The sequence below is a fragment of the Palaemon carinicauda genome, chromosome 20 (assembly GCF_036898095.1).
Source record: "Palaemon carinicauda isolate YSFRI2023 chromosome 20, ASM3689809v2, whole genome shotgun sequence".
Classification (NCBI taxonomy): Eukaryota; Metazoa; Arthropoda; class Malacostraca; order Decapoda; family Palaemonidae; genus Palaemon; species Palaemon carinicauda.
Window position 1 is genome coordinate 115012904 of NC_090744.1, and position 22693 is coordinate 115035596.

At 39.5% G+C, this 22693-nt stretch overlaps 1 protein-coding gene and 1 long non-coding RNA gene across 3 annotated transcripts in view; both read left to right on the plus strand.

Moving 5' to 3' along the window:
• LOC137614395 (uncharacterized) overlaps nt 1-9791 on the plus strand; it is a 71125-nt gene extending 61334 nt beyond the window's left edge. For both annotated transcript variants that reach the window (XM_068344192.1, XM_068344191.1), the window contains exon 15: nt 6787-9791. In XM_068344192.1, the coding sequence (XP_068200293.1) occupies nt 6787-6800 (14 nt within the window). In that variant the 3' untranslated portion in view covers nt 6801-9791. The remainder of the gene's footprint in view (nt 1-6786) is intronic.
• Nucleotides 9792-17849: 8058 nt separating this feature from the next.
• The window catches only part of LOC137614399 (uncharacterized), a 45264-nt gene continuing 40420 nt past the window's right edge, over nt 17850-22693 (plus strand). The window contains exon 1 of the long non-coding RNA XR_011039080.1: nt 17850-18099. This is a non-coding gene — a long non-coding RNA (uncharacterized lncRNA). The remainder of the gene's footprint in view (nt 18100-22693) is intronic.

Sequence of the window (22693 nt, forward strand, 5' to 3'; positions counted from 1 at the left end):
CTAAGTCTACGCAACCCTCTTTGGACTTTAGGAAAGTTTTGGCCCTGTTCAAAGAGATGTTTCCGGACCAGTTTGTGTCTGTGGCTCCGCGTTCTCCTCCGTCAGAGTTTGTGTTAGGCATGCCGTCAACCACTCCTGCCTTTACTAGAATAGTCCTCGCACGCTCGTCCAAGAGAGCTTTGCGGGTGATAGGAGAATGGCTGCAGTCCAAAAAGAGTTTAGGGAAGACAGCCTTTACGTTTCCCCCTGCTAGACTCTCTTCTAGATCGAGCGTCTGGTATGCCACGGGAGAAGTTCTCGGCTTGGGAGTTCCTGCCTCTGCCCAGGGCGACTTCTCAAGTCTTGTAGACTCTCCCCGCCGCCTAGCCATGAGACGCTCAAAGATATGTTGGTCATCTTCGGACCTGGACCACCTTTTGAAAGGTATTTTTAGAGCCTTCGAGGTTTTCAACTTTTTAGACTGGTGTCTAGGAGCTCTAAGCAGAAAGATCTCTCCGACGGAGAAGGAGACTTCCTTGCTCATTATGTCCTGCATGGACAAGGCCGTACGTGATGGGTCTAATGAGCTTGCTGCGTCTTTTGTGTCCGGAGTCCTTAAGAAGCGTGAAAACCTGTGCTCGTTCCTTTCAGCTGGAGTTACACCATGCCAGAGATCCGAACTTCTGTTTGCTCCTCTTTCCAAGTGCCTTTTTCCAGAGGACCTGATAAAGGAAATTGCCGCTTCTCTGATACAGAAGGACACTCACGATCTTGTTGCGTCCTCTGCTCGCAAAGCCACCCCTTTGCCTACCTTGTCAGCTAGACCAAGGATGGACACTCCAGCGTCCCGTTTTATTCCGCCCTTTCGTGGCAGAGCCTCCAGCAGAGGAGGTGCTCGTGCCGAAGGGAGACGTGGAAAGAAGAAAGGAACCAAGTCCTTTAAGGGCAGAGTCTGACTGCCAGCTTCTTCAGACAGCAGTGGGAGCCAGACTCAAGAACTTCTGGCAGACCTGGGAAAAGAGAGGCGCAGATGCACAATCTGTGAAGTTGCTCAGAGAGGGGTACAAGATCCCGTATGTACGAAAACCCCCTCTAGCAACGTCTCCCATCGATCTCTCTCCCAGGTACAGAGAGGAAGACAAGAGACGAGCATTGAAACAGGAAGTGTCTCTCTTACTAGAGAAGGGAGCGGTAGTCAAAGTCCTGGACCATCAAACCCCGGGATTTTACAACCGTCTATTCTTGGTGTCAAAGAAGACAGGAGGGTGGAGGCCGGTGCTAGACGTCAGTGCGCTGAATGTCTTTGTCACAAAGCAGACGTTCTCCATGGAGACCACAAAGTCCGTTCTAGCAGCGGTCAGAAGGGAAGACTGGATGGTCTCTTTAGACCTAAGGGACGCATACTTCCACGTCCCCATCCACCCAGACTCCCAACCTTTTCTGAGATTTGTTTACGAAAAGGTTGTCTACCAGTTTCAAGCCCTGTGCTTTGGCCTAAGCACAGCTCCTCTTGTGTTTACGAGGCTGATGAGGAATGTATCCAAATTCCTTCGTTTAGCGGACATCCGAGCCTCCCTCTATTTGGACGACTGGCTTCTAAGAGCTTCTTCCAGTCGTCGCTGTCTGAAGGATCAAAAGTGGACTCTAGATCTGACCAAGGAATTGGGTCTCCTTGTCAATATGGAAAAGTCTCAAGTGGTCCCATCCCAAACTATTGTGCATTTAGGGATGGAGATTCACAGTCTAGCTTTTCGGGCTTTTCCGTCGGCCCCCAGAACAAGCCAAGCCCAGTTATGCATCCAGAACATGCTGAAGAAGGAACGATGTTCAGTCAGGCAGTGGATGAGTCTGATAGGGACGCTATCATCCCTGGAACAGTTCGTGTCGTTAGGAAGACTACATCTCCGTCCTCTTCAATATCACCTAACTTTTCACTGGAAAAAGGACAAGACGCTAGAAGCGGTCTCGATCCCCATTTCCGAGAAGATGAAGTCTTGCCTGACATGGTGGAAGGACAGTATCAGCCTCAGAGAGGGTCTACCCCTGGCTGTTCAGACTCCCAACCACGTTCTCTTCTCGGATGCATCGGACGTAGGCTGGGGTGCGACATTAGACGGTCGGGAATGCTCGGGAATATGGAACTCGTATCAAAAGTCAATGCATATCAACTGCAAGGAGCTACTGGCAGTGCATCTGGCCCTGAAAAGCTTCAGGTCTCTCCTTCAAGGCAAGGTGGTGGAGGTGAACTCGGACAACACCACGGCTTTGGCGTACATCTCCAAGCAAGGAGGGACCCACTCAATGACGTTGTACGAGATCGCAAGGGACCTCCTCACCTGGTCAAAAGGTCTAAACATTTCGCTAGTAACGAGGTTCATCCAAGGCAACTTGAATGTCATGGCAGATTGTCTCAGTCGGAAGGGACAAATAATTCCAACAGAATGGACCCTCCACAAGGATGTATGCAAGAGTCTTTGGGCCACCTGGGGCCAGCCAACCATAGATCTCTTCGCAACCTCGATGACCAAGAGGCTCCCAATATATTGCTCACCAATCCCGGACCCAGCAGCAGTTCATATAGATGCCTTTCTCCTAGATTGGTCACATCTAGATCTATATGCATTCCCTCCGTTCAAGATTGTCAACAAGGTACTGCAGAAGTTCGCCTCTCACGAAGGGACAAGGTTGACGCTAGTTGCTCCCCTCTGTCTCTGGCCCGCGAGAGAATGGTTCACCGAGGTACTTCGATGGCTAGTAGACGTTCCCAGAACTCTTCCTCTAAGGGTGGACCTTCTACGTCAGCCACACGTAAAGAAGGTACACCAAGGCCTCCACGCTCTTCGTCTGACTGCCTTCAGACTATCGAAAGACTCTCGAGAGCTAGAGGCTTTTCGAAGGAGGCAGCCAGAGCGATTGCTAGAGCTAGGAGAACATCCACCCTTAGAGTCTACCAATCGAAGTGGGAAGTCTTCCGAAACTGGTGCAAGTCAGTATCTATATCCTCGACCAGTACCTCTGTAACTCAAATAGCTGACTTCCTCTTATACCTGAGGAAAGAACGATCTCTTTCAGCTCCCACTATCAAGGGTTACAGAAGCATGTTGGCATCTGTCTTCCGTCACAGAGGCTTAGATCTTTCCAACAACAAAGATCTACAGGACCTCCTTAAGTCTTTTGAGACCACGAAGGAGCGTCGTTTGGTTACACCTGGTTGGAATTTAGACGTGGTACTAAGATTCCTCATGTCAGACAGGTTCGAGCCACTTCAATCAGCCTCCCTGAAAGATCTCACCTTAAAGACTCTTTTCCTGGTATGCTTAGCCACAGCTAAAAGAGTCAGTGAGATTCATGCCTTCAGCAAGAACATAGGATTTTCATCTGAAACGGTTACATGTTCTCTACAACTTGGTTTTCTAGCCAAAAACGAGCTGCCTTCTCGACCCTGGCCGAAATCGTTCGATATTCCAAGCTTATCGAATATGGTTGGAAACGAACTAGAAAGAGTCTTATGCCCTGTGAGAGCTCTTAAGTTCTATTTAAAACGAACTAAACCTTTACGAGGCATGTCTGAAGCTTTATGGTGTTCAGTTAAGAAACCATCTTTGCCTATGTCAAAGAATGCTTTATCCTATTTTATCAGACTGTTAATACGAGAAGCTCATTCCCATCTGAGTGAGGAAGACCAAGCTTTGCTGAAGGTAAGGACACACGAAGTTAGAGCTGTCGCAACTTCCGTGGCCTTTAAACAAAATAGATCTCTGCGAAGTATAATGGACGCAACCTATTGGAGAAGCAAGTCAGTGTTCGCGTCTTTTTATCTTAAGGATGTCCAGTCTCTTTACGAGGACTGCTACACTCTGGGACCATGCGTAGCAGCGAGTGCAGTAGTGGGTGAGGGCTCAACCACTACAATTCCCTAATTCCATAACCTTTTTATTCTTTCTCTTGAAATGTTTTTTATTGTTGTTTTTGGGTTGTCCGGAAGGCTAAGAAGCCTTTCGCATCCTGGTTGATTTGGCGGGTGGTCAAAGTCATTTCTTGAGAAGCGCCTAGATTAGGGGTTTTGATGAGGTCCTGTTGTATGGGTTGCAACCCTTGATACTTCAGATCCTAGGGGTCGATCAGCATCCTAAGAGGATCGCGAGGCTCCGTAAGGAAGACGTACTTAAAAAGGCAGAGTAATTGTTCAAGTCGACTTCCTTACCAGGTACCTATTTATTTTGTTTTTGTTATTTTGATAACTTCTAAAATGAAATAAAAAATTCTTAGCTCATAATAATGTAAACATATTTTGCTGGTCTCTACCCACCATCCTGGGTGTGAATCAGCTATTATAATCACCGGCTAAGTTAAATATTGAAAAATGTTATTTTGATAATAAAATAAATTTTTGAATATACTTACCCGGTGATTATAAATTAAAGGACCCTCCCTTCCTCCCCAATAGAGACGCAGTGGAACGAGGAGAAAATTGAGTTCTTTGTTTACATTGAGTACTGGGTATCTGGACGACAGATGGCGCTGTTGGGCACACCCGCAACCTGTGTAGCGATCGCTGGCGAATTTTACCTTAGAGTTTTCTGTCGAGCAACATAGTTGCAGCTATTATAATCACCGGGTAAGTATATTCAAAAATTTATTTTATTATCAAAATAACATATTATTATTATTATTATTATTATTATTACTAGCTGAGCTACAACCCTAGTTGGAAAAGCAGGATGTTATAAGCCCAAGGGCTCCAATATGGAAAAATAGCCCAGTGAGGAAAGGAAACAAGTAAGTAAATAAACTACAAGAGAAGTAGTGAACAATTGAAATAAAATATTTTAAGAACAGTACTAACATTAAGATATATCCTTCATATGTAAACTATAAAAACATAAAAATACAAGAGGAAGAGAAGTAAGATGAAATAGTGAGCCTGAGTGTACCCTCAAGCAAGAAAACTCTAACCCAAGACAGTGGAAGACCATGGTACAGAGGCTATGACACTACCCAAGACGAGAGAGCAATGGTTTGATTTTGGAGTGTCCTCCTAGAACGGCTGCTTACCATAAGTAAAGAGTCTCTTCTACCCTTACCAAGAGGAAAGTAGCCACTGAACAATTACAGTGCAGTAATTAACCCTTTTACCCCCAAAGGACGTACTGGTACGTTTCACAAAACACATCCCTTTACCCCCATGGACGTACCGGTACGTCCTTGCAAAAAATTGCTATTTACAATTTTTTTTTTTATTTTGTTTATAATTTTTTGAGAAATTTCAGGCATTTTCCAAGAGAATGAGACCAACCTGACCTCTCTATGACAAAAATTACGGCTGTTAGAGCAATTTGAAAAATATGTACTGCAAAATGTGCTTGAATAAAAAATAACCCCTGGGGGTTAAGGGTTGGAAAGTTCCAAATAGCCTGGGGGTAAAAGGGTTAACCCCTTGAGCAAAGAAGAATTGTTTAGTAATCTCAGAGTTGTCAGGTGTATGAGGACAGAGGAGAATATGGAAAGAATATGCCAGACCATTCAGTGCAGTATAGGCAAAGGAAGAATGAGCTATACCCAGAGAAAGGTCTCTAATGTATTACGTTTTGGCCAGTCAAAGGACCCGGTAACTCGCTAGTGGGATCTCTAACCCACCAATCAGTAAGTCTCCCTATCTTAAAGGATGAGTGGTTTGTATATGCTTAGGAACAAATTAAAAGTTTTAAATTAATTTGGATTTTTCCTAGCTATGCAAACCTCAGCCTTTTGAAGTTGAACTTCCCACCACAATGCATCCCCTCTCAGTCCCTAGCTGAAGGTCTAAAGTGACTTGCTTTTTGCTCGTACTCACTTCCAGTTGTTAACTATTGTATCGTCTTATTGAATTCTACGGCTATTCCAGGTCCACAGAAGATATTTTCCCTATATTAAAGGATTCAAGTTAATACAGCTAGGAAAAATACAAATTACTTTTAGAATTTGTTATATTTCATAATTAACAGACATTCCTTTACTCCAACTTCTCAATTAGTAGTTTTAGGCCTTTTTATGATAAAAGCTCAGACTGAAAAAGAATGATTTACTTTAAAGCTTGCATACTCATGATGTAATTCTAGTGTGTAGGATTTTTTTTATGACATTCCATATATTCCTTGCCTTTTTGCTATGCTTCACTGATAAAACTTGTTTGTTGAATGGAGTGCTGCTAAAAGTTTTAGTTTTTCTTATATTATATTAATCAAACTCATTTATATTGTAGGTCACTGTGTATGATAAGAGGTATTTGATATGGTTATTATTATAATAAATGAATTGGTATATCGTAACATTAAACGGATTTTGAGCAAAGCGAAAAATCTATATTTGGGTGAGATAGCCATGTCGTCCTGATGGAAGGTTCCTGTGATGGGTATAACGTCATCCGAGTGCCCATAACAGTAACGAAGGAGGAGAACTTTGTAACGGTTCCTCCCTTATCTTGCCACTTCTCCCCCTCGAAGCGTAAACGCTGTGTGGGGTGCAGATAGCTATGTGGCGTGTCAAAAATACGTCCCTTGTTATTATGCGATATCCTAAAAGGCCACTTTAAGGATATTTGCGCCAGAAGTTAGAATTCTGGAGACCTTTAGTTTAATTCTCTGGGAATATCCACTGTAGTCAAATATACCCTAGGAAGCTACTGAAGGAACCTTCCATCAGGACAACATGGCCTGAGCCTAAAAATTAGCTTGTATGTATCAGTTCTTTAGGAAGTACTCTGTGTTGAAATGTACCTTTAGGTCCATGCAGTGAGTAAAGGTTAGCTACTAAATCTCTTTCCCACAGGAGCCACTGATTAGATCATCTGGTGAGGTGATCATATCTACAGACCCATATGAATCCACCAGATCGACAGGCTTAAGTTCTAACAATGATGTGAGCTATGTTACATCTGATCACAGTAATTCAACGCTTGTATATTTAACCACTAATTTTTAATAGTAGTATTTTGTATCCAACTATGTATTTATCTTTACTATGCCTGAGCTTTCCACATGAAATTCAAAAGGGTCACTGAGGAAGTTGAATTTCTGCTTTTGAAATTGGCACTGATACCAGCTGTCAGTATTAGTGAGATTTGGTTGTGAGAAAACTTTCGTTTTTACTTTCCACCTTTTCCATACATGGATTTGGAGGGCATCACTCATTAGCTTAAAAAATTTTGTACTTTTATTTATTTACCTTTTTCACATTTGTCCATTCACTAATATGTGTGGTTTGCATTTCTTTGGTGATTTTGTATGTCTTCAAAACTTGTGGATTTGGACTTTTTATGAGATTCCGAATCTTGGAAAATATGCCCTGAAAAAGTGTACAGTTCCATAAAAAATCATGTCATGTCATTAACTTTCATTCGTAAAGTACATTTTTCATTCACCAAGTACATTTTTCATATGTATCCTACACTATTACAAACCTTTTTCCTTTATTATTATCTATACTGTACAGTATATTAATATGTTAGCATGTGTGTTATTTATTTTGTGTGTCATGCTTTAAAGAAAACGGGAATAATTTCATGGTATACTCTTACAAATTCACGCTTTAAAGAAAACTGAAATAATTTCATGGTATACTCTTACAAATTCACATTAGACTTTGATTACTTAACCAAAGCATATCTTATATAGTTTTCCCAATTTTGTCTTTAGCACCTGACTTTTTTTAAATATCAGACAGAAAATTGAGTTCTATCAATTTCCATAACCTAAATTATAAAATTAATCTCGGGACATTTAATTCAAACATTTATAGGTTAGGAACAAGATAATTAGTATTGAAAATACCATTTCGTGTAATTTACACTGGTTCCGCTAGTTATTATTATTATTACTATTATTATTATTGCTTGCTAAGCTACAACCCTAGCTGGAAAAGTAGGATGCTATAAGCCCAGGGGCTCCAACAGGGAAAATAGTCCAGTGAGGAAAGGAATCAATGAAAAATATATTTTAAGAACAGTAACATTAAGATAAATATTTTCTATATAAACTGTAATAAATTTAACAAAACAAAAGGAAGAGAAATAAGATAGTATAGTAGGCCAAAGTGTACCCTCAAGCAAGAGATCTCTCACCCAAGACCGTGGAAAACCATGGTACAGAGGCTACGGCACTAGCCAAGACTAGAGAACAATGATTTTGGAGTGTCCTTCTCCTAGAAGAGCTGCTTACCATTGCTAAAGAGTCTCTCCTACCCTTACCAAGAGGAAAGGGGCCACTAAACAATTACAGAGCAGTAGTTAACCCCTTGAGCTAAGAAGAATTGTTTAATAAGAGTATGTTTTCGGCTGTCAGAATTTATAACGAGGTGGTCAGTAGTCAAAACTCTACTGAAGCAGAGGAATTTATGAATACTTCTGAAAAGGCATACTGTTTTACCAAAGGAAGAATATCAATTACGAATTATTCTTTATAAGATATTTCACCTCATGTGAAATGATTTACTTATATGTCATATTCAGAGCAGAGAAATTACATGGACATATTTTTAAAGAAATTTGATGCTCTCTTCACTGGAAAAAAAATTTTGAAGCTTTAGTTATCTGTAACTTTTTTGCTATAGTACTTGGAGGCATAATGGCTCACAAAATGGGAGAGAATGTTAATGATAACAAGGTGTTTTAATAACTTGGATGATTGGGAGATTTCCGAAGTCTCTTTTCATGTATATATGTATCTTGTTCAATTTATATATGACCAGATGAAACTTGCATTTAATGGCATTTACTTATTTTTTCTTAGTATTTTTTGTATATTTACTAAAATCTGTGAAAGCTTCAAATTGAGTGTCTCTATTTGCAGTAGTAATAGTTGATGCAGTATTGACTAAATTGACCCAAACTATTGCATAACTAAAGGTTGAAACATGAGAATATAAAACAGCTCTTTGTTGACTTTTACCTGTCGGAACATTTTGTAATATTTTAGAATATTAAGATGTAATATTTGATGCAGTATTGACTAAATTGAGCCAAACTATTGCATAACTAAAGGTTGAAACATGAGAATATAAAACAGCTCTTTGTTGACTTTTACCTGTCGGAACATTTTGTAATATTTTAGAATATTAAGATGTAATATTTGATGCAGTATTGACTAAATTGAGCCAAACTATTGCATAACTAAAGGTTGAAACATCAGAATATGAAACAGCTCTTTGTTGACTTTTACCTGTCGGAACATTTTGTATGGTAATTTAGAATATTAACCCTTTTACCCCCAGGCTATTTGGAAATTTCCAACCCTTAACCACCAGGGGGTTATTTTTTTCCCAGCACATTTTGCAATATATTTTTTTTAAATTGCTCTAACAGCCTTAATTTTTGTCATAGAGAGGTCAGGTTGGTCTCATTCTCTTGGAAAATGCCTGAATTTTTTCAAATAATTATCAAAAATATGAAAAAAGAAATTTTTGTAGCATTTTTTTGCAAGGACGTACTGGTACGTCCATGGGGGTAAAGGGATGGCTTTTGTGAAACGTACCAGTACGTCCTTTGGGGGTAAAAGGGTTAAGATCAAAATGTTGAGGTTTAGGGTGCCATAGGGATAATACATTAGTGCTTTGTAGCAGAGATAGAAAGTTATTACCAGGTTTTGTTTACAATGCTTGACTGAGCAACGAGAAAACCTGACTTTTAGAAAGATATTTTGAAAAATAGTTATAAACATGGAAGTTGATAATTTCATGTTCTGATCTCCTTTTTTACTTATGATTTTTGTGATATTTGTAAACATCATAAGAAGCAGCTCAGTATTATTGACTTTATTAATCTGCTGTAAATATTTTTTGTTAAGTTTTTTTTACAATTATTGACTTTAATAAAGTATATACTGAACACGTCTTTCTGTCACCTCATTTTATTGTTGATGGAAATTTTGATTCACATAGTTATACCTCATATTATATCTCTTTGCTTTAAATAATATTCGCCCTTATGTGTTTTCTGTTAACCCTTTTACCCCCAGGCTATTTGGAACTTTCCAACCCTTAACCCCCATGGGGTTATTTTTTATTCAAGCTCATTTTGCAGTATATTTTTTTAAATTGCTCTAACAGCCTTAATTTTCGTCATAGAGAGGTCAGGTTGGTCTCATTTTCTTGGAAAATGCCTGAAGTTTCTCAAAAAATTATCAAAAATATGCAAAAAAAAATGTAAATAGCATTTTTTTGCAAGGACGTACCGGTACGTCCATGGGGGTAAAGGGATGAGTTTTGTGAAACGTACCAGTACGTCCTTTGGATGTAAAAGGGTTAAGAAATAGCACAGTAAAAATATACAGTATTACAGTTATCCCTTGCCATATCGTAGTTCTCCTATTGTGTCTTTAGTACATTGTGGAATGTTTAATTTGCTGCATATTTGTAAATCTATATTGCGGGCTCTTCATTATACCGTATGTTTCTGAGGGCCAATACCTTTCATACTTCTGGAGATTGCAATTTTTTTTGGTGTTCAAAATAACCATTTTTGGTCATAAACATTGATATATTATATTAATAAAAATACAGTAAAGTATAGCCAACCCTCCTTATTCTCCAGGGTTAGGTAACAAAGGCAGGCGCAAAAATCGAGCATCCGCGAATGCATCAACTCGTGACCTACCAACTCACTGCCCGTTGCCTACGCTTGGTCAACTAACACACCAGGTAACCCATTCTACTGCACATTATTGCTTTTACCTGGTTTCTATCACAGTATAAGTATTGTATTACTGTATGAACACACTTTAGTAGCTGTACACACAGTACACTGAAAGACTACACATAACTCAAGTTATCGCCACACTTATATGTAAATACTGCAACAACAAACTACTGTTGTTCCAATCTAACAACACTCGCTTATACGGCAGTGTACATTACTGAATTTTTTTGCTATATTGTGGCTCATGTTTCGTGGCCTTAGTGCATTGCGGGTTTATAAATACTGTACTGTATACTTGTGTCTTTAATCTTGCGTATTGTCTGCTGAATTGCGCAAACCCATGAGATACAAATAATTGTAAATTCCATCAGAAACAGCAAGTCGCAACATAACGCTTTGTCTGTACCGACTTAAGGTCTTAAACGGCACACTATTGGCTGACAGGTGGGAGTCAACCAATGAGAGCATGATTTGTATTGTGGCAGCTGATTGGCCGTGGAGCCTCTCGGTACAGTATGTCGCCTTGCAGCTTCTCCCTAATGTGCATCAGTTGTGTTTATGCCACATTACAGTAACCTGTATTCCTGTGTTTAGTGAAGTTTTAGCGTCTTCTTATTTTAGTTTCAATCATTACGAAGCTGTCCAATTACCCTACTCCTTTTAATGGTTCTGGTAGTGAGCCTAAACAGAAGAAGATGCTGACCATAGTTGAGGAGGTGAAACTTCTCGACATTAACGAGTCAACTGTTCGTTACATTGAGAAAGATGAGAAGAGTATCGTAGTCATCATTCAAGCCAGGCAGCAATATCTTCAATGGTGAGTAGAACTTCATATTCAGAGAGAGAGAGAGAGAATATATTGTAAAATTAAAACTTTTGTGATTAAATCACTTTTCATAATTTTCACTGTAACTGCTTATATAAATTTTACTGTATGTACTGCACACAAAGAAAATTTTCATTAATATGTAAGTGTTTTATGTATAAGAGTGTGGGAAAAGATAATACAGATAGAGGGTGGTTTAATATTAGTATAGGGGAGGTTTATAAAGGTTTAAAATACATGTAAATAAATAAGGCGTCGCTACTTCGTGGATTTTCACCTATCGCTGGGGGCCTGGAACCAATTATCAGCAATAGGTGAACCGTAATATATGCAGAGTACTATCACTACAGCACAGCTTAATTAGCTAAGGTAACACTCGTAAGTAGATCACTGTTTTTGGCAGGTCGCCCCATACTGTTTCTACTCACCATACACATAGCCTATATCTACATTACTACTGTAAAGTATGGTATATTGTATACAGTACCGTACAGTAGTTAATATAATAATAACTTACAGCGGGAGATTTACATATAAGCTAAACAAGCCATAGTTTAGGGCTCCCACTTTCTCGGGGCCCTGAAAAAAAATGTGTGGATAATGTGGGAGTGTGGGCTGTGACACCCTAGCAGTACCAGCTGAACTCGGTTGAGTCCCTTGTTAGGCTGGGAGGAACGTAGAGAGTAGAGGTTCCCTTTTTGTTTTTGTTTCTTTGTTGATGTCGGCTACCCCCCAAAATTGGGGGAAGTGCCTTGGTATATGTATGTATGATGTATAAGATAAAAAAGAACTAAAATAATGTACAGGTAGTAGTTTTGCACACAAAGTATTTTGCAAATACTGCCAGTGTAATTTTTTGATGATTTTATAAACTAAATCATATAGTTTTAAAAGCCTGATTTGTTTCTGACATGGGAAATCTGGAGTTTGGACATATAAAGGACTCCATTATCTCGAATAACTTGAAGCCTTACCAAATCTAAATCCAGTTCTGCTTTCCAGAAACATATGGAACAACATTTACCAATTACGATTGTGAAACACTTTTTTTCTAACTATCTATTTACCAAGGCACTTCCCCGAATTTTGTGGGTTAGCTGACATCAAACAAATGAACGAAAGGGGTCCTTTCCTCTCTTCGCTCCTCCCAGCCTGATGAAGGATTCAGCCCAGTTTGGCTGGTACTGCTAGGGTGCCACAGCCCACCCACTCCCATTATCCGCCACAAATGAAGTTTCACGCTGAATCTCCTACTGCTGTTACCTCCGTGGTCACCAAGGTGACCGGAGGAAGCAGCAGGGCCTACCGGAACTGCGTCACAATCACTCGCCATTCATTTCTATTTCTAGCACGCTGCCTTTTGACATCTATCCTCCAATCACCCAGAGCTGTAACATACAATAATATAATCGATGATGCAGTAGAGAGTCACGGACCTTTCAAAGTGGTTTGCCAAGCAAACACGCTTGGTGTTGAACGTGATATCAGGCCCGGATTTAAGTTTGATGAGGCCCCAAGTTATTTGAGATAATGGGGTCCCTTTCTATGTCCAGACTCCAGCTGTTCCATACATACATACATACATATACCAAGGCACTTCCCCCAATTTAGGGGGGTAGCCGACATCAACAAAGAAACAAAAACAAAAAGGGGACCTCTACTCTCTACGTTCCTCCCAGCCTACCAAGGGACTCAACTGAGTTCAGCTGTTCCATACCAGTGACAAATTGTGTTTAATACACTACAGTATATGGAAAGTGGCTGTCTGCTAAAGAAGGTGATGAATGCAAGAGTTGATGGGAGAAGTACAAGAGGAAGGCCAAGGTTTGGGTGGATGGATGGAGTGAAGAAAGCTCTGGGTGATAAGAGGATAGATGTAAGAGAGGTAAGAGAGTGTGCTGAAAATAGGAATGAATGGCAAGCAATTGTGATGCAGTTTCGTTAGGCGCTGCTGCTTCCTCCGGTTGCCTTGATGACCGCGGAGGAAACAGCATTAGGGAATTCAGTGTATAAAACTTCATTTGCGGTGGATAATGGGGGAAGATGGGCTTTGGCACCTTAGCAGTACCAGCAAAACACGGCTGAATCCCTCGTCAGGCTGGGACGAGCGAAGAGACGAAAGGTCCCCTTTTGTTCCTTTGTTTGATGTCGGCTAATCCCCAAAATTGGGGGAAGTGCCTTGGTAAATAAACAGGATTTATCCTGAGTCATTGTTGTTCTGAGTTAATTTTTTATACTCTTTATCTAAGAGAATTGCTACATATTGTGCAACCAACAAATCGTCCTGACACGAGAATAATTACAGATGGTTTCAAACTATCAGAACCTAGATACATGCCTACTGTTGGATCTTAGAGCCTTTACATATGCGGCCCCGAGACTATACATTAAGCTCCTTCAAGACATCTGAGTAATTGAAGATATTAAAGCTTTCAAGAGGAAACTGAAGGCCTTCTTATTCCACGAGAGTTTTGACAATGATGATTAAACAGTGAGCGAACAATACGCATTGTGAAATGTTAAATGCTGCCGAATGAACATCATAAAGTAACCGTGGAGGTCCTGTAAAGAATAGGGTTCCCCTGCAGTACAGGACCAGATAAGCAGGCCTTAAAGCAAAAAACTAGGAAAAATCTATTCCTATGGAACAATTTGCAATCATCAAACTAAGAAACATTATCAAAATAGCTTCTACATTAGGGAATACCCATACTGATCTTGACATGTCAGCCTATCATATAACTATGAATCATGGCACTGACTGTGTCTAACATATTAATGAAAATACTGAAGTTTTCCAACAAGGTTTATTATTATTATTATTATTATTATTATTATTATTATTATTATTATTATTATTATCATCATCATCATTACTTGCCAAGCTACAACCCTAGTTGGAAAAGCAGGATGCTATAAGGCCAGGGGTCCAACAGGGAAAATAGCCGAGTGAGGAAAGGAAATAAGGAAAAATAAAATATTTTTGGAACAGTGACATTAATATAAAAATTTTCTTAAGATTTCCACATCTTAAGAATAGGTTTGGTGGAGAGCCAAGGATCACACCTATACTAATTGATTTATGCTGGCTGCCTATTAAAGCAAGAATTGAGTTTAAAATATGTACAATAACCTTCAAAGTTATCAGAAACAATGTCTAAGAGAATTGCTGCATATTGTGCAGCCAACAAATCATTCTGACACGAGGATAGGATAGTTACAGATGGTTTCAAATTATTGGAACTAAGATATATATATATATATATATATATATATATATATATATATATATATATATATATATATATATATATATACAGTATACATATATATATATATATATATATATATATATATATATATGTATACTGTATATATATATATATATATATATATATATATATATATATATATATATATATCTATATATATATATATCTATATATATATATATATATATATATATATATATATATATATATATATATATATATAGGAGATAGGAGGATAGATGTGAGAGAGGCAAGAGAGCGTGCTAGAAACAGGAATGAATGGCGAGCGATTGTGACACAGTTCTGGTAGGCCCTGCTGCTTCCTCCGGTGCCTTAGATGACCGCGGAGGTAGCAGCAGTAGGGGATTCAGCATTATGAAGCTTCATCTGTGGTGGATAACGGGGGAGGGTGGGCTGTGGCACCCTAGCAGTACCAGCTGAACTCGGTTGAGTCCCTTGTCAGGCTGGGAGGAACGTAGAGAGTAAAGGTCCCCTTTTTGTTTTGTTTCATTTGTTGATGTCAGCTACCCCCCAAAATTGGGGGAAGTGCCTTGGTATATGTATGTGTGTGTATATATATATATATATATATATATATATATATATATATATATATATATATATATATATATTATATATATATACTGTAGACTATAGATCTTTAAAATATGCAGCCCACGACTATACAAAAAGTTCCCACTAGACATCCGAAAGACTGAAAATATTAAGTCTTTCAAGAGGAAACTGAAGACTTTCTTGTTTTCTAAATACTTTGACAATAGATGAACAATATGCAGCGTGAAATATTGAATGCATTGGAATGTATACGATAGAATGAATTCTGAAAGATACTGTAGTGAGTAGAGTTCCCCTGCAGTATAGGACCAGATGAAAGGATTTAAGCTGCCCTTAAAGTAAGCAGTACTTTTAGAGCATTGATAGATTTTACTCTAATGCATCCAACACAGGTATAAAATGTTTTGACTGAGTATGTCTGTAGGCTCAAGGTTCTTTAAAGCACCATCTTTGATATGCCTTCTAAATCTATTGAAATTAACATTAATCATTTTTTTTCCTTTGCCAGTTCTTCAAAATAACCGAAAATATCTGTTATACCTTTAAAAAATCCGAAAGTGAAGTATGCAATTTCCTACACACATCTAGATTAACTTTGAGGTCTTGTAGTGTTTGAATACTGTAGTCTTGAGAAATTCATCCAGCAAATATAATGTTACCATGAATTCAAACTCCATTTTACTCAAATTATTTATGGCATGATTTCTTGGAGTTTCAATAAACAACTGATGCAAATCAGGAATTATTCCATCATGAATATAAAGTATTGCAGCTGTGGCCATTAAATGACCTACCCAACTTGTCTTTGACAAAGAATTTTGGACTTATGAATCATGTTGTACGAATGGCAATAGTATTGTCCACCTATGTGAAGATGATGAAAAGAAATTGCATATTTTTGTGGACATTTCTGAAAAATGCCATTTCTCCTCTTTCTAGTAGTTTGACTCATTTAGGCTGGTTAATCTCTCCCTTTAATAATGATAAATAATACTCTTTCTAATGGTATAAGTGAGAGTAAAATAAGAGAAATAGAAGATGTTTGAAACTCGCAATGGGTGTCCATATGATTTTTAACCTTGTCAGCTATTATGGGAGGAGCTGTTGTAAAGGATATGCCTCATTCATGAACCTATCTGCTGATATGTGAAGCAGGGATGCCATACGGAAGAGTAAATATTTTACATTGTTGTTTATTATTTAGTACTTCATAATAATGAAATTGTGTTTTAAAATTGTTAAATAATTATATTTTAACATAAAATAAAAAAAAACCTGCCGATATATATTCTGAAAACAATATTTTGCATAAAATATTAATGCTGGTTAACGAATCGGTTGGCAGCCTTGGTCCGAGTCTTGCTTATGACTTTATGTTTACATTTGCGGCGTCCATGTTGAGTGTGAACATCTCCCAAATATTTTTTGTGTTTTTCAAACATTTATTGGTTATTTTATACATTTTTAATACTCGGAACGATATCAAGCAGTGATAGTGAGTGTACTGATGATCGCCAAGCCACCACATCGAGTGGCAGTAGCGTAAATATTGGGGTTTTTCTACCGTTAAACAGTTCATGCTGCGAGTGTTAAGGCACAACAAATGGAGGCGTAAATTTACATATTCTCCAGGTTACAATTAAAAGTCCCAGATGACAGTTTGTATCGAGAAAGTCCTGAGGCAATAAAAACACACCAGCAAGTGTTGTGAACGAGAACACTGTAATTGACAGCTTTATAGTAGATAGGAGGTTGGCCAAGGCACCAGACACCCGTTGAGATACTTTTGCCAGACAGTTATTGGGTCCTTTGATTGGCCAGATAGTAATATATTGGATCCCTTTCTAGTTACGGCTCATGGAACCTTTGTATATCAGCGGTAAGGTCTTCCCGTGTTGATTAAAAATGAACATCAATTGGCCAAAACTCCCCCCCCCCCTAACCTAGCCTACAAGCCGTGGCCTTACCTACTTACCTCCCGGGGGGGTGGAGGTTTAACGCCCCCTGCGACCTCCCCTTACACAGCCGTATTCTAAGTTTGCCGTAATCAAACATATAGGTGGCCGCTATCATACATACATCCCCGGCTCATTTTTCCCTCTGCTTACACATATGCTGAATAGTCTTACCCATTCCTTACATATTCTCCTCTTTCCTCGTACAACCTCACATTAAGGTAACTGAAAAATTCTTCAGGGTTAAGTTATTAAGTTATGTAAGTTACAGTATGTTTTCAAAATTGAAACACAGGGCTTAAAGAAACTTGGGCCCCAGTGTAAAGATGGTTATTTTGAGAGGGTCAATATGGATAAAAGTGAAAGATATTCCTGAGTTTTTCGAAAATTTTGGCCGAAATTAGTCAAAAAAAATTTTGAAAATTTCGTTCGATTTTTGGCCCGAAAATGTTTTCGAAAATTGCGGCCGATGTTCGGGCCGATTTTCAGGCCGAAATTTTTTCACAAATTTCGGCCGAAATTTGAGCCAAAAATTTTTTCGAAAGTTATTGTGCCCTTGGTGATATTGATAAGCAAAATGCATATATCTGTGGCTGTATTAATGAGAAGTCTTTTAAAGGAAAGTATACAAAGGAGAAAAGCAAACTCTTTGTAAAGACAGCGTTCACTGTGATGCATTCTAGTGTAGCCTACAATGTTTGTAGGAAAGGGTTTGCAGCAGTGCATGGTGTCAGTAGGGAAAGGGTGGACTATATTGCCAAGAAGAAGAAGTTGATTGGCGTGGTTGCAAACTTCTACCAGTTCTTCACTTAGCGGCTGAAGGTAAGCGTGATCACACTTCTTTTGCATGCTGTTTTATTATTATTATTATTATTATTGACAATCAAAAGCTAAGTAGTGTTAAAATATATTATTGTAAAATGGTAAAAAATATACAAATATATTTTTTACCATTTTACAATAATATATTTTAACACTACTGTGGCTTTTGATTGTCAATATTATAGCCTCGTTACAGAGGTTCTTTAGTTCATTATTATTATTATTATTATTATTATTATTATTATAACACTCTTGGTTCTTTGCATGTTAGTTTTAACATTACGGTATTGTTTGGGTAAATGTGTAGGAGAGCTCCACGGAAGATCTTGAAGAATTTAAACACCTACAATTCACTATTATATCATATAGAACGCTTATATAATAGTCAATATATGAGCAGCTTCTATTTAACGAAGATATTCGTGTGTATAGTTATGTTTCACTTGGATTTTTTCTAAGTGTTTGTTTTTGTTTACTGTGTGATGTCTTGGCTAAAATGAGCTGTTTCACCGCCTTACTGCGTATGGCAGACTAGTTCTCAATGCTATTCTAACCAATAACAGGTGTTTTCTTGACGTCACACTGTTTGAAAACCAATCATGGCGGTTTTTACAAATCTAGCCAATGCTGACACTTATTACTTCACTTATCCTTGCTATTTTTCCACCAGTTACCACAGTTTACGTGAAGTTCCGCGGAAGAATATTTTTGCACGTCTCGGATCTCCCTTCAAACTGAAAAGCTCATTTTGCCGTGAAGTATGGAGCAATTAGCAGGACCTTCATCCTGTTCCGACTGTGTCACTTGTGACAATTGCTTTATTTCTTATGGGGATTTTTGTGTACATTATTCAGGGAAAGTTGATTTGCTAATTGCATTTGCTCAAGGTCATGGTTTGATTTTGGCAGAGAAAAAGTGCCCTAATTGTGAAAATGTGTGCCGTATAGATTACAACAAATTAGCATTCCGGTGTGATTGTAGTGTGGTTACTCGTGGGAAAAGGAAGAGGAGGTGCAATTTTTTCTTGTCTTGTTTCAAAGGTACATGGACTTCATCACTTCCTCCTGGCAGCAGCAGATTTGTATCCACCTACACCATAACAGTAAGGTATGTGGTAGTTTGCAGTTAACGTTGTGTAACCAAATTAATAGTCGAAATATCGACGATCAAACTCACGCTACTCTTGTCTTCCCTGAATTTTCTAAGTCTGTTGTTATTGTTGACTGTGTCTTATTTTTGCTCAAATGAGCCCTGTAACCACTATAATCCGCAGACAAACTAGTGCACTATGACGCCCCCCCCCCCCTGGTAGGCCTAGGTAGGGGTACAGGGCCCCATAGGCTAGGTTAGGTGGGTGTCTTAGGCTCGGTGGTGCCCTGAAAATTACTGTGGCCTAAAGGGGGGCCGGAGCCCCCCCCCCCCCCGGTAGGCCTAGGTAGGGGTACATGGCCCCCAGGGTAGGGTAGGTAGTTGTATTAGGTTCGGTAGTGCCCCAAAAAATCACTTTTCTCCTCCCCCCACCCAAAAACCCCGCTTCCCACTGGGGTCCCCCATAATTGTAGTAGTAGGTTTATGCTTACATTTTCTGTGTAAGAGTTAGGTGGTTGTAGGAGGATTATCTCACAGTTTCAAGGTAACTGTAGCTCTAATTTACTGTTTTCTTTCGTTTTCTACTTTTAGAAACTTTTAAATCGAGCGCGGAGGTCTCCTACACTATTACCATTGTTTGATTTTATTAGTATCAGTATTTTCTTGTTTGTTTCCTTATAATATTTGTAATAAGGGTCAATAGTACTGTTCTTTTTGTCATCTATAGCATCGTTGTTCTTCTATCTGGCTATCAATCATGCCGTCAGTCATGTGCTTGGTTATTCTAGAGGACTTAAACATTCATCTAAACCTAACCTTATGAAAATTATAGCCCATTTTGTATTTCTCACATTCTCACAAATAATTGTTCCATCTAATTTATGAGCAAGTTGACTACTTTAACCCTTTTACCCCCAAAGGACGTACTGGTACGTTTCACAAAAGCCATCCCTTTACCCCCATGGACGTACGTCCTTGCAAAAAAAATGCTATAAAATTTTTTTTTCATATTTTTGATAATTTTTTGAGAAAATTCAGGCATTTTCCAAGAGAATGAGACCAACTTGACCTCTCTATGACAAAAATTAAGGCTTTTAGAGCAATTTAAAAAAAAATATATACTGCAAAATGTGCTGGGAAAAAAATAACCCCCTGGGGGTTAAGGGTTGGAAATTTCCAAATAGCCTGGAGGTAAAAGGGTTAAAAAGTCAAGGGGTGTGCAGGTATTACCATTTGATGTCTATACATCATTTTGGTAAATATTTATCAAAATTTAATAAACAAATTGAAAACATAGCAACCTTAATATTAAGAGTGCATCATTTACAAGTAAAATATGTGCAGTTCGTTAGCAATTTATAATAAATCCTAATTGTGTGGATATTGCAATAAAAGAACGTGTCAAGAGGTTGAAAATGGCGAGAAATAATTATACAAATTCTGCAGTTTGAAGTTATGCATTAAACTTTATGGGAACATTAAGCGTTTTCTGTTATCATTCTTATGTTCCTCCAAAGTCAACTGAAGTGTTGTATTAATTCAGAAAAGGTTTAGATCCAATCAAATAAAGGAAGAATATTTTACCTGTAAAATAGTCACCCATGAAACACGTGTCCAGTACATTTTCTGTGGATGGTGCAATGTCCATTTTCTTTGAATAATGTCATTGCCAAATTACCATCTTTCTATAATTTCTAAAACATTCTCAGTATTAAAACTGACGATTCATGCAAAAGTTTTACCTTCCGCCAGTTGCACTACATTGTAATATTTAAGGACATAAAGATTTGAGTCTTCGGACTTCTGCCACATTCACCTACAAACAATGAAATTTTTGAAGTAACAGCTACAGTTGTGTCAACTAATTTGGAAGGGGAGACATGGGTTAACTCTAAAACAAGCCGAATTGCTGCGATGATAGTAAAGAAAATAAAAATCAAAAAGAAAAATGATGAGGAAAATCATGTCAGTTCACATAGCCTTTGCTTAGGCTAAATCGAATCATACTCCTGAAGGCTAAGAGAGTTAATTGCATATTCATTTGTTCCATAACAGAAATACAAACCTACACTATTTATAGGGGTTTTATTTTCAGCAAAGCTGAAAGGACGAGCCATTAAACTTTAGCGAGGGTTAGCCACCCATCCCGCTAGTTAGCGGGGGTTAGCTAGCTACCCCTCTCACTCACACACCTGTGACTGTGCTTCACTTTGCGTTTGGCTCTGATGGCGAACGGTTGTTGCCACTCATCCTCCTCGTATTTTTGACTGCCATTAATCTTTTAGCCTTTTTTTTACAGTGTGTGTGTGTTGGCGCCTTCTTGCGGCCATGCGTACCTGCCCTGATCCTGAGGGCCGCATCTGCGGTACCTTTATGTCTGCTGAGGACACTGATCTTCACAGCCTTGTCCGATCTGCAGGGGGCAACATTGTAGTGAGTCTAATAAGTGTATCGAATGCCGGGAGTGGTCTACCTCCCAGTGGGAAAGGTTCGGGAGCCGGCGTAATAAGTCCAAAAGGGATTTTTCTCCTACGAAGGTTACTTCGAAGCAGACAAAGCCCAGGGCTGCTTCTTCCACTTCCCAACCTTTCTCCGAAGTTCCTGTTTGTACTTTCTCCTCCGGGTTACTGTCGAGCAGTAGTTGAGGCCATTTAACTCGTGGACAACCTCAGTCCTCGAGAGACGGTGTTGCTTTCCTTAGCGGAGTGTGCACCTCTCCCCGTGAGGGGTCCTTGTCACTTTCTCCTTTGTTACAGGCTCGCTCTCCAAGGAGGCTCTGCTGCAGCTGCTGCACCGGGATGCTGGTTTGCAGCGTTCATCGACTTCAGAGGTAGACCCTTTGATCCTTGTCGACTTCGTGGTGTCAGAGGATTCGTCTGCTGCCCTGCCAGCTGATCCTCCTGCTTCGTCTGCCTCTTCAGCCATAGCCAAAGACTGTGCTTCCCCCCATGCTGACCATCCTTCAAAGTGGGACCAAAGTCCTAGGCATGTCTCTCCTGCGAGTGTTTCTCCCTCCTGAGGAAGTTCACTCATAGAGACTCCTCTTCGGAGGACTGCTGCTGCTGCTGCTGCCGATCCGCTTGCTGATCCACGGGCCCATATAGGGCGTCATCGTGGTCATAGACCCACCGTGCTCGTCCTCCTCTTCGCCTTAGAGGTGTTCCTTCACCATCTGTGAAAAGATGCCTCTTTGGTTCACCGGCCTCGTCATTGCAGCTCTCCTCTTCGGAGGAGCCTTCTCGTCCGGCCGCACCTGGTTCCCGACCTCCGCCTGCCTTCGTACCTTCACCTGCCTCCAAGAACTCTGCTGCTCGTCACCAAATTTCGGTTCGTGACTCCCTGTTGAAGGATCGCTCGCTATCCCCTTCTGAGGATGTTCACCCTTGCAAAGGGCACATTTCATCGCCTGATCATCATTCGTCTGCTCGCTGACCTTCGTCTCGCCGATCGCCTACTTGCCGACTTCCTGCTCGTCCCTCTCCTGCTCAGTCTCCTGGTTCCTGTA